The sequence below is a fragment of the Delphinus delphis genome, chromosome 2, assembly GCF_949987515.2.
Source record: "Delphinus delphis chromosome 2, mDelDel1.2, whole genome shotgun sequence".
Classification (NCBI taxonomy): Eukaryota; Metazoa; Chordata; class Mammalia; order Artiodactyla; family Delphinidae; genus Delphinus; species Delphinus delphis.
Window position 1 is genome coordinate 38,630,771 of NC_082684.1, and position 14,457 is coordinate 38,645,227.

At 40.2% G+C, this 14,457-nt stretch overlaps 1 protein-coding gene across 1 annotated transcript in view; it reads right to left on the bottom strand.

Moving 5' to 3' along the window:
* RHOJ (ras homolog family member J) overlaps positions 1–13,491 on the bottom strand; it is an 82,920-nt gene extending 69,429 nt beyond the window's left edge. Inside the window, exon 1 of the mRNA XM_060004438.2 lies at positions 12,898–13,491. Within this exon, the coding sequence (XP_059860421.1) occupies positions 12,898–13,141 (244 nt within the window). The 5' untranslated portion in view covers positions 13,142–13,491. The remainder of the gene's footprint in view (positions 1–12,897) is intronic.
* Positions 13,492–14,457: the final 966 nt, after the last annotated feature.

Genomic DNA, 14,457 nt, shown 5'->3' on the forward strand with positions numbered 1-14,457 from the left:
TGGACAAGTGAATAAACAGATCGGCTAATAACTATAGAGAAAATAAACAGGTTTTGAAAGGGTGGTCAATTTAATCAGGGTGGTTTGGTTTGGCCTCCTGAGGAGGTAACATTTGAGCTGACAGATTTGAATCCCAATTCTGTCACTTTCTGGTCCTGTGACATTGGACTGATTACTTCTCTGACTTCCAATTTTCTCTCCTGTTAAATGAAGATACCTATCACCAGAGATAATATGAGGCTCAGAGAAGATAGCAAAGTAACACAGGGCTTAGTGCATATTAAATACTTAGCTAATTAATATTAGTTACTTACTATTTTATTTATAAACTATAAACATTACTCCAAAAGGATCAGGAAGCAATTTTTTCATTATGTTACGTTCTGCTCAGACCACACAGGGAATTGTTTCTCTCTTGTTGGCAAGTTGAATCACATTCTGAGGCCTGACTGACTAATCTGTATTAAAACATCTTGAGAGACTCCAAAGGCCTGGTCCCCACTAGCGGGAGTGCTGGTCAATGGGTTGTCCAGATAAGGGTGCCTAAATCCCAGTTACAACATTTCTGCCTCTCCCAGAATTTATGTCCTGTCTCTTTCAGGAACCAGATTCTAGCCTAAGTGGAAGCTTTTTTGGACTCTGAGAATAGAATTTTAGGCAACTTTCCATTTTTGTTTTTTTTTTCCTCCTTTTCTCCAAATGTTAGGTCAAAGTGTGAAGAAGAACAGAAAGATCTGCAGAGGGGAAACAGATGTTTATGTTCATTTCACAATCATAGGGCTGGGTGGATATGGTAGAGCAAGAACAGCATCCAGGACAGAGCTGCACCACAACCACCCCAAGGATCCCAGGCTCTTTCTTACTTTTTAAGACTCCTTGGTTTCTTCCCATGAGAGCAGGTGTTCTCTAAGTCTTCCTCAGTGACCCCTCCGAAGGTCTCACAGTCATGCTGATTATCGTTTCGCTGACAGCAGGCTCAGTGAACAGCGATTAACACTGTGCAGCTTTGCCGATCATGCCTGAGGCTTTGCTCCCATCTGCTGGTGCTTGGTGTGCCCAAGTTTGCCTAATTAATCTTCTTTCCACTCAGTTTTACAACTCCCGTTCTTCCCTGTTCTTAGTCTCCGAGGCTTTTCCCTTCCCTCCAAGGCACCAGACCTCTCCCAACATTTCCTGATTCTCAGCCTTGTGGATTTTCTTTCTTCCAGGGTCTCTCTGTGTCCCAGCCATGGGCACAGATCTTTTTAAAAAGCACTCTGGTTTCTCATTTATGAATTTACTAGCTGTTTCTGAGAGGCTCTAAAGGCCTCTTCTGTCTTAAACAATTTCTCCTGATAGAAACTACCAGGTCAAGGAATTATATATACACATATCTATTTTTAACTTGCTTTTTACTGATTGATGGTTGGTTATAGAATTGTTCTTCTTGATTTCTAGACATCTTGATAGCATAAAGAAGGGTTTTCTGAACTTTCTAAATTACATTAGATTGAACTCTATGAACTTATGATATCCAAATGGTTTTGAACTGCAAAATGGTCATTTCATAGGTCCACCTAATAAGAAATGCCTAGGATGCTTGTTGAAATGTATATGTACAGCTTTTTCTCTTAGTGGGTCTGGTATAGAAGCTCTGGTGTGGACCAAAGAATCTGCACTTTTTCCTTTTTTAAATTGAAGTATACTTTTCCTTTTTAAAGTTGAAATGTCATGGAATATACTCAGATATTTATACAGATTACAGTATATTCAGATTATTTATACATATATGTATATTCAGATTATTTTCCATTATATGTTATCACAAGATCTTGAATATCGTTCCCTGTGTTATACAGTAAATTCTTGTTGCTTATATATTTTATGTATAGTAGTATATGTCTGTTAATCCCATACTTCTAATGTATCCCTCCCCCACTGCCTTTCCCCTTTGGTAACCATATGTTTGTTTTCTATGTCTGTGAGTCTATTACTATTTTGTGTATAGATTCATTTGTACTATTTTTTAGATTCCCTACATAAGTGATATCATATAATATTTGTCTTTCTCTGTCTGTCTTACTTCACTTAGTATGTTATTCTCTAGGTCCATCCATTTTGCTGCTAATGACAATATTGCATTCTTTTTCATGGCTGAGTAATATCCTATCATATATATATATATATATATATATATATATATATATATATATATATATATATATAAAACATCTTTTTAAACCAATCATCTGTTGATGGGCATTTGGGTGGTTCCCATGTTTTGGCTATCATAAATAGTGCTGCTATAAACATTGGGGTGCATGTGTCTTTTTGAATTAGTGTTTTCATCTTTTCCAGATATATGCCCAGGAGTGGGATTGCTGGATCCTATGGTAGCTCTATATTTAGTTTTTTAAAGAACTCCATACTGTTCTCCATAGTGGCTGCACCAATTTACAGAATCTGCATTTTTGACAAGCAGGTTTATCTGATGACCAGGCAAATTTGGGAAATATAGGTATATCATTTGTAGTTGAATAAATGTCTAATTAAATATGGTATGTAGGGCAATTTACATTGTTTATGAGTCTATTGTATTTGATGTAAGAAAGTTTGACTTAGTGAGTGTGATGATGATTACTAAGAGTCCTTTAAAATCTGTTCACGCTGTCTTTGGGAATATAGCTAACCTCTCTTACAATAATGTATGGCCTAGGGTTTAACTTCTCTCCAAAGAAATGTGAAGAGAACTCATGCCTGACACTTGTGGACCTGGCCCCGACCACTACTCCTTGCCCTCCGTATCCTCTCATCTTCTCCTGTCTAGTGCTCCTGTCTAGAGCACTACAAAGTCCTACCCAACAGCAGAGTCACAAGATGGAAAAAAGTAGATCCTTGGATGATTACATGGAGTGGTATCACCTCACCGACCTGAACACTTGCCCAAGTCTGTTCTCTGAGCAAAAAAAAAAAAAAAAAAAAAGAATTCTAACAGTTTGAAACATTATATATTTGAGTCGATCTGTTCTAGCATCCTAAATTATCTAGCATGGTGCCGTCATTACAGAATGCCAAAAGAAGTGTGCTGTTAGCTTAACTGTTAAGTGGCAGGTAGTAAGAAAACAGAACAGACTAGAAAGACGAAGATCCACACTATACCATGGCAAAACGTTTGTAAAACTATTGTCTGTGAAACCTGGAAGGTAAACCTAGTTCTTACTGAGTCTATTATGCTCAAAGAAAAGATTGGGAAAAGTCAGAATATTAGAGTATATTAATTGTTACTGTGTTTAACTAGGTGTTACAAGAAAGCAAAGAGTTGAATTGGTTGTGTTTAAGCAGAGATTGATAGAACACGAATATTAATGTCCTTAATTAATAGTTGGAAAATTGATTATTTTTGGATTTCCCCAAAGAAGACACAGTTAAATAAGGATCTGAGCAACAAATGTCCATTTCTCTGTTAAAACAGGGGATCAGCTCTGTGTCAAAGAGAAGAGCCAGGGTGTCCCCTTCCCATTTAAGTCTTTTGCTTCATACAGCCTCTACGTAGCTATTGTTAATTTGAGAGCAAAAGGCATTGGCTGGATGAAGCAGACAAATAAAGTATTTTTAAGAAGCATGTCTAGGAAAGACATTCTTTGGTCTTGGATGTGGCTACTGGTACATGGAACTTACCAGAAGCCTAATAAATTTTTGAGCGAATTGTATTTCCAAAGAAACTCCAAGCTTGGACTAAATAGTCTTCAGACTATAAAACAACCCTTGAGTCTCGACACTGGACAAGCCAGAAGCAGGCTATGAAATTTGTGCAGCTCCTGAGAAAGACAGAGTCCCTGAGGCCTGATTCAGATGTGTGTCATGGAGGAAAATGGATGAGGAAGAAGAACTCCCCAGAGAACCAAGCCAGGGGAAGTTGAGAATAATGGACGAAGAAATTCCTCCCAGAGAACAGCATAAGGGTCAATTCAAGAAACTTCCCCCACTGCTAGGGCAGGAAGTCTTTCTAATATTTGCCCTCAGGATTCTGTTATTGCTATGTCTCTCCTATTCTTTACTTTTCTGAAAGGGGGTTTAGATATTTTGGTTATCCCATCCCTGTTCTATCATTGTCTAAGGGGTGATTGTATATATGGAGGAGATAATGAGTCTTCTACTGGACCACAAGGAGCCATGTCTCCATCAAATGGAAAGGACCAGGCATCACCTGCATGGCTGAACTTTAACCTGTTTCAGTGAAAGACTGGGGCTCTGGGTGGTTCCTCTTGGGAAAAAAGTTTGTTTTACATGTGGGAAAAAGTGTGTAGGGATATTTGGTGACTACAGAGTCTGACACAAACAGAGATGGCTAGTTTCCATTAAAATCTGTCCTTCCCTCTTCTGGGCATGTAGGTGGTTTTATTTCCCAACTTCCCTTAGACCGAGGTGTGGTCTCGTGACTAAGTTATCTCTTCTGAAGTTTGACTGGAAATGATGTCCGTCACTTCCAGGCCTGGCCCATAAAACTTTCCATTCAGGTTTCTCCACACTCTTTCTCATTAGTCTGGTTGGATGCGGACAACTATGAGATCTTAAGGGATGGCAGTGTCACAAGATGCAAAGAACCTGGGTCCCTAAATGACTAAAGGGAGGAAAGCAGCCCCACTGACTTGAACACATGTTCAGGAACATAAATTAGCAAGGAACGTCCTGTCGTGGTGTTAATCCCTTACATGTTTAGGTCTGTTTGTTATAGCAGGTTAGCATACCCGAACTCAGTGGTCCCCAACCTTTTTGGCACTGGGGGCTGGTTTCGTGGAAGACAGTTTTTCCACGGACCAGGGTGGGGGATGCTTTCAGGATGATTCATGCTCATTACATTTATTGGGCACTTTATTTCTATTATTATTACGTTGTAATATATAATGAAATACAACTCACCATAATGCTGACAGGAGGCGGAGCTCAGGCAGTAACATGAGCCATGGGGAGCGGCTGTAAGTACAGATGAAGCTTTGCTTGCTTGCCTGCGCTTGCTGTGTGGGCTGGTTCCTAATAGGCCTCGGACCAGTACTGGTCCGTGGCCCGGAGGTTGGGGACCCCTGCCCTACCTAACGGTGGCTTTTTGATTAATTTATTAGCTATAAACCTACACACTGCTTACATTATTTATTTACTGTTTTGTGGCCTCCACTTACTCCATTACAGGTTATTTAACCTTGGGCAAATTGGTTAATAACTTTGCAACTCGGTTTCCTCATCAGTCAAAATTAGGAATATAGTAACACCTCATAGTATCATTGTGAGGCGGCAATGAATCGATGTATGAAAACATCTCAAATATGCTCATAGCAAGAACTTTGTATAGCTATTGTTATTGTTGTCAGTACATATTCTAGTGGTGTTTGAGTTTCGTCATTAAATACTACCGCACTGCTTGTAGGATCACGTGTGGCCGTAATGAAATTCACACTGAGACTGCAAATGAAGGACTTCATAAATAAAAGCTGTATTGTGAACCATTACAAAATGCTGAATGAATACACATGAATCAGGTCCTTTTGTCTTGTGAAAATTAGGCATATCCAAAAAGTTGGTGGACTTCAGAGTATTCAGGAACGATCCCAGGCCACTCTGGGATTCACAGTGGGTCCCTTTTGAATTCACGGTGGAATTAATCCTGACTGAGTTATGCCTGGAAAATTAACTGTTTGGATTCTGCTAACACACCCAAGGGGTGGCATGGATTTTTGTTTGTGGGAAAGTACATTTTCAGCCTTATCAGGACCCGTGTCCTTACACAGAGGGTAGGGCCTCTGTCGATCCTTGTGATTTTGTGCTCAGGATTGGTGAGGGAGATCATTTCTGTTGTTTTCCTACCTGTCCTTTAAGTTAGTTGCCTCATGTTAGTTGCCCACCTTCACGTTGCCTTTGTAGAACAGGCCGACTAGATCCAAAAACAAAGATGTCCAATGTACTGAGCCATCTCTGAGCCAACTTTGCTCTTTGCCCCAAAAGAAGAGGTAGTGATGGCAGATTCTGAAAACGTTATCCTGGAAATAAAGTACTGTTTACTTGAAGCCCAACATTGTTGGGCAGTTAGGTAGTAAAATTTATGAAGGATTTCCTCGCTTGGACAGTGAAAGGAGCCAGGCCTTGTGGAACTAAAAGTCTTGGTCACAGGGTGTCTGTCCACTGAAGCCTGCATCGGTCACAGGCCTTGGTTTGTTGCCAGATAAAGCTGGAATGCAGGAGGGTTATGAACTGCAGATGTAGTTTCTAATCCTGGGAGCATGATTTTTCTTGGGTCACTCTGGTCACAGATACTTAATTTTCTTTTTCCCTCGTCTATTCTTTCTTACTCCTAAGAGGTGAAGCTCACAGTTTACCTCTCTGCAGTGTGCTTTGGGTTTCTGAGTGTAATTTCTACCCCTGGAGCCTCTGAACGTGCTCATGCTCATAGGCATCACAGTAGACTGTGGAAGGAACTGTCTATACAATTCCTGTTACTGCACCTTTGATATGGCCTCCAAGAGTCCAAAAAAAGTATCAGACGTGCATCACACTGCCTCAAAAAGAGATATTGGAGGGTTGAATACCTACAAGACATTGGGTTTTTGAGCATCATGGCATTTAGAAGGAACAGAGCAAGTCAACTGGCCCATTCGTTTCTCCTCTTTCACATACTTCCTTTATATTTTTGCCTAAGGTTAAAAACCTGGTGATTTATTTCATAGACCCATGAGAGGTGTTTTAGGTTTTCTTTTGGCTTACAAAAATGAATCTCATCCATTCTCCAGAGACTCTCGGGTGTCTTTAGAAAGAAAAAAAGAGAAACTCCTGAGTAAACGTTCCCAAATGGGCAGAACTATGTCATAACACTTTATAAGCCTGGGGCTTTGTTTTTATTCACTATTATTTTATGTTGTTTTTTCCCTTGTGGATTGGACATAGTTTCCCCCTTGCTCTGGTCATTAGGGTTATGATGGAATCTACATTGGACTAATCATCATTTAATTAGGTGGAAAAAGTTTAGAATTGACTTTCAGCTCTCTGTGAAAACAACTCCTTTTACATCTCACTCAGCTGATAGAGCAACTAGATTTTTTCTCCCCTTTCCACAAATTGTGTTAATTTCCTGCATAGGCAGCCTGGGTTTGCAAATAGTGACTTATCTAAGTTTTTAAATAGAGGTGGTTTTCTTAGAAGAAGGAGCCATAGACACGACCAATTCTTTTTTTTTTTTTTTTTTTTTTGCGTTACGCGGGCCTCTCACTGTTGTGGCCTCTCCCGTTGCGGAGCACAGGCTCCGGACGCGCAGGCCCAGCGGCCATGGCTCACGGGCCCAGCCTCTCCGCGGCATGTGGGATCTTCCCAGACCGGGGCATGAACTGGTGTCCCATGCATCTGCAGGCGGACTCTCAACCACTGCGCCACCAGGGAAGCCCACGACCAATTCTTATACAGAGGATGATGGTAGTGGTGAATGAGGTACGTCATGCAAAGGCTTCAACTTGAATGGGATTATTTTACGCAGCCATGCACATAAACAGACAAACCGTGTGCACTACCTACCTCAACATACAATCTAACTAAACTAGAAATGGAAGTGTTATCCTTATGTCATATGTCGTGTGAAACATTAATTGATACTACTTTATCAGTGAGATGTCTGCCACAAAACTCGAAGCTAAAGATAAGATGAAGACAGGATGGGAGAAGACATGATGGTTGTTCCATGGTAAGCTGTGAAATCTCTAAAGGTTGTTGGGACATCTTGAGTCATCCCTGAAAGGGAGTAGGAAGAAGTACCCGGAGATGTTTCTCAGGCATACTTGTGAAAAGTATCAGTGACTGTTTGTATCTTCCTTCTACTGCCCCCAATTTTTAGACCTAGCCCATAGTTGAACTTGGGCTTACTCTGGAACATGTGTTTTTATGAAGAACTATAAACAAGTGAGCCACTCAAAATTTAGCTAAGCTTTTGAATATAACGCAAATGGAGGAATTTGAGTGTATCCCATCTGTTTCCAAATGAAATTTATACATTGTATATTTATATTATTCAATAGATGTGACATTGGCTGGTTGGGTCAGGAAAATTCTATGCTGTATTATGACCCTGGTAGAGATAAAATGATTATTTAAAATACAAGCAAACTAGTTCAAAAATATAATACATTTAATAAATATTTTATATGTTCATTCCTAAAGAGACATCTGTTGGACCAACAACTTGTTCATTTATTCCTCAAAGTTTTAATGGACCAGGAATTATCTATGCGCTGGAAGGACAGAGATGCGTAAAGCATATTAATTAATTAATTCAGTAACAATCTATTGAGAGCATACTAGATGTTGAGTTCTGTTTTAGAAGATGGAGATAGAGCAGTGAACAAGACAAAGCCCTTGCCCTCATGGGGTTTACATCCCAGTGTAGAATAAAAATGGTAAGCGAATAAATATAATGTGAAGTAGTGTTAAACCTTATGAGGAAAGATGAAACAGGAGAAAAATTAAAGAGTGACTGTACGCATGTGTGTTTGTGTTTGTGTGTGTGAATGCATTAAACAATGTGATCAATTGAAGCTGAGGAAGATGGGGGGGATAAGGTAAGGTTGGGGGAAAAGCAAATGCAAAATCTTCAAGGAAGGAAGGAGTTTGGTGTGTTTGAGGAATATGAAGATGGCTGAAAGCAGAAACACTGCAGAGCAGAGAGTTAGGAGAGGAGGTTGGAGGGATAATGGGGACTAAGTCATGGAGTACCTTATAGACTGTGATAAACGATGGGGCCTCAGGGTGAAGGGATTTGACTGATGGATTTGGGCTGTGGATAGTCCTTCTGTCGGGAGTGTGAAGAACTGAACTATACGGGATAAGACTGGAAGCAGGGAGCTGGGAGGTGATTACAGTAGTTTGGATGAGAAATGATGGTGGCTTGGATGAGAGTGAAAACAATGGAGGTGGTGAGAACTGATCAGATTTGAGATATATTTTGAATGTTGACCTGATTGGTAGTAGGAAGGGATAATAACTAGTGGTTTGGATGGAGAGGGATGGGAAGTATTGTCAAAGGAGGAAAGGAGTTAAGGATAATACCAAAGTTTTTGTTCTGAGCTACTGGGTGGAAAACAGTGGTCATATAATTCTATGGGGAACACTAGGGGAGGTGTAGACTGAGGCAATTAAAAAATTTTGTTTTGGACAGGTTGAGTTTGAGATGCCTATTAGATATCCAAATGGACAGTTGAATATATGAGTCTAGGTCAGGCTTTTTTTTTTTTTTTTTTTTTGTGGTAGAGATACAGATTTTGGAGTCATCAGTGTATAAATCATATTTAAAACCATGAGACTAGATACTGTCAACCAGAGCATGAGCATAAATAGAGAAGGGGACTGAGAGACTGAACCCTGAAGTATACCAATGTATAGTGGTAGGGAAAGAGATGGAGAAAGCAGCAGAGGAGATGGAGAGAGACTTGCCAGTAGGGGAATAAAAACCAGGAGAATGTGGTATCCCAGGAGCAAAGAAAGTGTTTCAGGAAGGAGAGTATAAACCGTAAGAAAAGCCTCCAAGAGATCAAGTAAGACGAGGACTGAGAATTGAACACTGGATTTGGCAAGACATGACCCTTCCCCTCAGGAGCTTATCGTACAGTGGGACTGGGGAAATAAGGAGACAAATACATTGCTATACAATGGTGCAAGTTGCGTTCTAGCGATGTTAACACATTTCTGGGGATGGGCTGGAGATGGAGCAAGGAATTCTCCTTGGGGGTCAAGGAGAGCTGCATTGAGCAGATGTACTTTTGGATTCTGATACGTAGGAGGGAGGGAAAATAACCAAGATTTATAAAACTTCAAAACATTTTTTTCTAGTTGGTTGTTGATTTTTCTACAATCACTCATGCAGAACTAATATTTCCTCTCCAGTGAATATCCCACTACTGTTTACTCCATGTAGACATATTTATCAATTATCAGTAAACACGATAACTGTATCATCAGGACAATACACACACTCTATCACACCCTACTCCATTTGAAGGATACTCTTGTAGTTATATTTTTCCTTGTTGTAGCCTTTATATTTTAATTACATTTTAATTCCCTTTCATAGCTGTGTGCAACTGTAGAGACCCTATTCTTTTTTTAATCGAAGTATAGTTGATTTACAATGTTGTGTTAATTTCTGCTGTATAGCAAAGTGATTCAGTTATACATATCTATCTATATATTATTTTTTATATTATTTTCCATTATGGTTTATCACAGGATATCAAATATAGTTCCCTGTGCTATACAGTAGGACCTTGTTGTTTATCCATTCTGTATGTAAGAGACCCTATTCTTAATCACAATAGCTATTACCTAATACTTGTCATGTGTAAGGTGCTGTTCTAAGAACTACATGTATTAATTTATTTTGTTCTCATGATCTTAATACCTCTATTGTCCCTTAAAAAAATTCATGACAACTGAGGCACAGAGAAGTTGAGCAACTTGCTCAAGACCACACAGTAATGGCAGAGCCAGTATTAGAACCGGGCTGTCCAGCTTCAGAGCTCACTATCTTGAGCTCACTATCTTAAGTATTTCCGTCCTTACTATTATATCTTTACCTTCCTAGGATGGGTAGCTATTAGGGAAAAATCTTCTTCAAGGGATAGGCTCTCTTTGACTTGAACTTTTCTAAATTCTTTGACTGCAATTTTCCAAAGACTCAGTAAACTATTTGCAGGTTGTCAATTCAGAATGAGCCAGTAGGACCAGGGACTGGATACTGGATACTTCTCCACGTGGAGAAGAGAGCATGAGTTCTTTTACAATTGACTGTAGATTCTCATGTGACTGTGTAAGGGTTTATGTTCAATCAGTTCATGTATGGGGAGCGTGGTGGTAAAAAGAGTTAGGGTCGTCGTGATGGAGAAGATCCCTCTACAAATGGAAATGTTCACTTCATTGCACTCCTAGGTGTATGTGGCTTACACCTTCATTTCCCTTACAACCTAACTACAAATGCTTGAGATGACTGTGTACTTAAAAAAAATACAAAGTGTAAATCAAAGTAACAATGTTTGGGAATGCCTACTATGTACAAAGTATTGCTTTGAGTACAGTGGCTGTGATTTCTTGAGAGCTAAAACAAGGAATAGCCAAAATCTAAGATGCTTTGTTGCTTAAATAACAGCAAGTATGTACACAACTGAAATATAAAACAAATTGATCTTAGTGGAATCTAGCGGTGGTCCAGCCTTTGTTTGATCTCTAATGTTTTTTATAGGCTAACTTTATCTCTAAAGATGGTTTTATCCTCTTTCTTCCTGACACTGTACTGTAATTGCTTCACCCAATAGTTGGGGATGGGATATGTAATTTTTAAAAGCACTTGAAACCTCTCCCTTTAGTAGATTGTGGGTTCCATTTTTGATCTAAAGGTTTTTGAAATTAGGTACCAGCCAGTTCCCTATCTTGGCAGAAAGAGGGTGTAGAGTAAATAACATTTGCTAAGATGTTTACAGGTCAGGATCCCAATAATTTTCTTAAGTTGCAGACCTAATTTTACAATTACTTTTTTTTTCCCCCTCAGGGTGAAAGTCTACCTGTACTTCTCTTCATTCTGTTCTCATTAAAATGTTCTTCTCTGGGAACAGAAAAGCTTAAGAGAGCCAGTGTTCAAATTCGCTCTTAATTTCTACAAATATAGAAAAACCTGCTAGAAAGTGGATACTATTTTCACTGTGGTTCTCTCCCTGTCTGCTATGTAATAGTGTCATAAATCATGTACGTGTAGTAGTAGGAGGAGACGTAGGTGATTGTTTAGCTGTGGAAAAGAAGCTGCTTCCTACAGAAAGGATTTCAAATGACCTCACAGCAAAGCCAACGCTCACACAGGTTTCCTGTGGGCCATTTCCCCTTTGCTACTCTGGACCCAAAGCTAAAGTGAAGAAGAGAAATTTTCCTCTCACAGAATCTCAAATCTCTGGTAATTCAAGCTGATCTCATAGTGAGCAAGTGGATCATCGTATTCCAAAAAGTTTAAAAATCTAGGCTATTGTAAACCTGAAGCATTTTATGAATTTGCTTTTAAGAAATTTAATAAAATTTGTTTTGGAGATTAAGAGAAAAAATAAGAGTCAAAATGGAAAAATTTAAATAAGCTATCACACAACAAACTTTAGAACACTTGAAAAAATGTACCTGAAAGAATTAAGTTGTGACTACAGTATCTTAACTGTCAGATCTTAAAGTATTTTATGCCATATTTCGTGCTTTGGGGACATACGTTGAAATAAGTAAAATTTTATTTTTACCTTTAAAACATATTGATTAAAACTTTCTCTTTTAATTCAAGATACAGATTGCCTAGGAGATATTTAAAATCTTTCAGTACTTTTCCTTCAATCTACCTCCACAGGAAAATGAAAGTACATTAGGACAGCACCAATTATTATAGAAAAACGAATGTTCTAATGTTACTAATCTCAGCATTTCCTTTATAAATGGCATGTGGTGAATATATGAGAAGTGGCAAGAACACTTCTTTCACCAGTTGTGTGGTTAGTGTCGTTGTTGTTTTTTAAAGAACTGTGATGCAATTACGCTACCTTTTAAAAAGTTCACATTAAAGAAAGTTGATGAATCTTCAGGCAAATGTTAAGTAAAATCTCTAGCCGCAAAGCTTAGAGGACGGTTCAGGGTATTTCCCCAGTGTTATTCATTTGGTTTAACTGGAAAAAAGTGTTACCATAACATTGATATACAAGTTGTCCTAACAACAGCAAAGACCTTGGTCGTCTGCTATGCCCAGCTACCTGGCTCCTGGCAGGCCCAGACCCAGCACTGACATTAGAGATAAGCCAGGCCCCTCTGAAGCTGGGCTGTCGTCTCCCGCCTCCTTCACCTCGTATGCAGGGGTAGGTTTTCTGCTTTTCTTACCTGCATAGTGGTCAAACACAGTGGGCACGTACTCCTCGGGGAAGGCGTCGTTGGCGTAGCTCATGAGCAGGCAGGTCTTCCCCACGGCACCATCCCCTACCACCACGCACTTCAGCATCTTCTTCTCCTCGCGGCCACCGCAGCCGCAGCTGCTGTCATTTCCCTCCTGGCAGTTCATTCTCACGGCTCCAGCTGCTGTGACTGTGCCGCTGCCGTTGCTTCTCCTGCTTCTCCCAAAGCCCATGAAGCGAGCCGCAGGCTTGAGGTCACTCTGTCTTACTTTGGGGAACTCGGATCATGCAGAATTGTCCGAGGCGGCTGGCATGTGCCCTCTTGCTTACCATACTGGTCAAGAAAGGTAACACACACTGGGGAGAATGATTAAAAGCATCTGCCCCTTGCCCCCATCAGTTTGAGTTATGAATCCTCATTTTTCACCCAATTCTAGGGGCTTCCTGGGAGTCTAGAAATTTCAACAGCCTGAGGGTTTCACTCTGCTCTCCTGTTCACCAAGCCTGGCTGAAGACACAGTGGAATTTCGCTAAATCTTCCCCATTTTCCACTTCACATCTAACATGGAGGAAAGCTGGGCTTTTTAATGGAGTTTTTCCCTTGCTTCCTCCAGCTTGCCGAGTGTCAGGAAATCATGGGTTTCCTGCTGCATTCCATATTAGGATCAGTGGGCTGGAGAAGGCTGCAACAATGGGAGCTCTGTGTGTGTGTGTTTGTACTTCTGGGGAACGCTGCCAGGACATGGAGTGGGAAAACACTAGGGGTCCCACTGCAGACTCAAGCTGTCAGACTTCCTGTTTCATCCACGGCTGGGGAGGTTGTTTGCCTGTGGGCTGGCTGGGAAGAAGCTGACGAAAGGATGGAAACTGGGGAGTACTGTCGGCCACAGAAACAGAGGGAACCACACCAGCCGTTGTAGGATAACATATGACATCATCCCTCACTGAGTCACCAGTTAAAAGCTCTGCAGATTAAAACTGGACAGTTCTTCACATACTTAAGTGAGAAGCCCTAAGCAATTTGTCCTGGCAGTAAAGAAGAAAACCTTACAGAGTTTCACTGTTACAAAGGGAAACGTTCTTGTAGATCGTAGGTATAAGATGTGTGATCGGGTTAATAAGCTGCCACATTTGAGCTCAACGCTCAAACGTGTATTCCAGACCCAAACATTTTTATGGTTGTAGCACATAAGAAATCAATCAGATGTGGGATGTTTGCATCTTCTTATTAGTGAATAAACACACATGTGCTTGGCTCACCCTTACTTTTGGAAATGAGAGTGTGTGGGATGGCTGTATTGGTTTGTTTCAGGTCCCCAAACGTTGCTTTTACTTGAACAGTTCCGTTTTTGATTTAGTCTTCTCCCCTTGGTCGGCCTGGCCCTCTTCAATTACAAAGGAGCCATTGGCAGCTAATTTATTTGTCTGTTGGGTCACTCAAAACGAAGCCTCTTTGAAGCTCTGCGTTTGATTAAGGTACTCGGTCTTAGAAAAGAAGTGGAACTCTGCAAGTGATTTTGACAAATGGGTCAAGTACTTTTTTGATGGG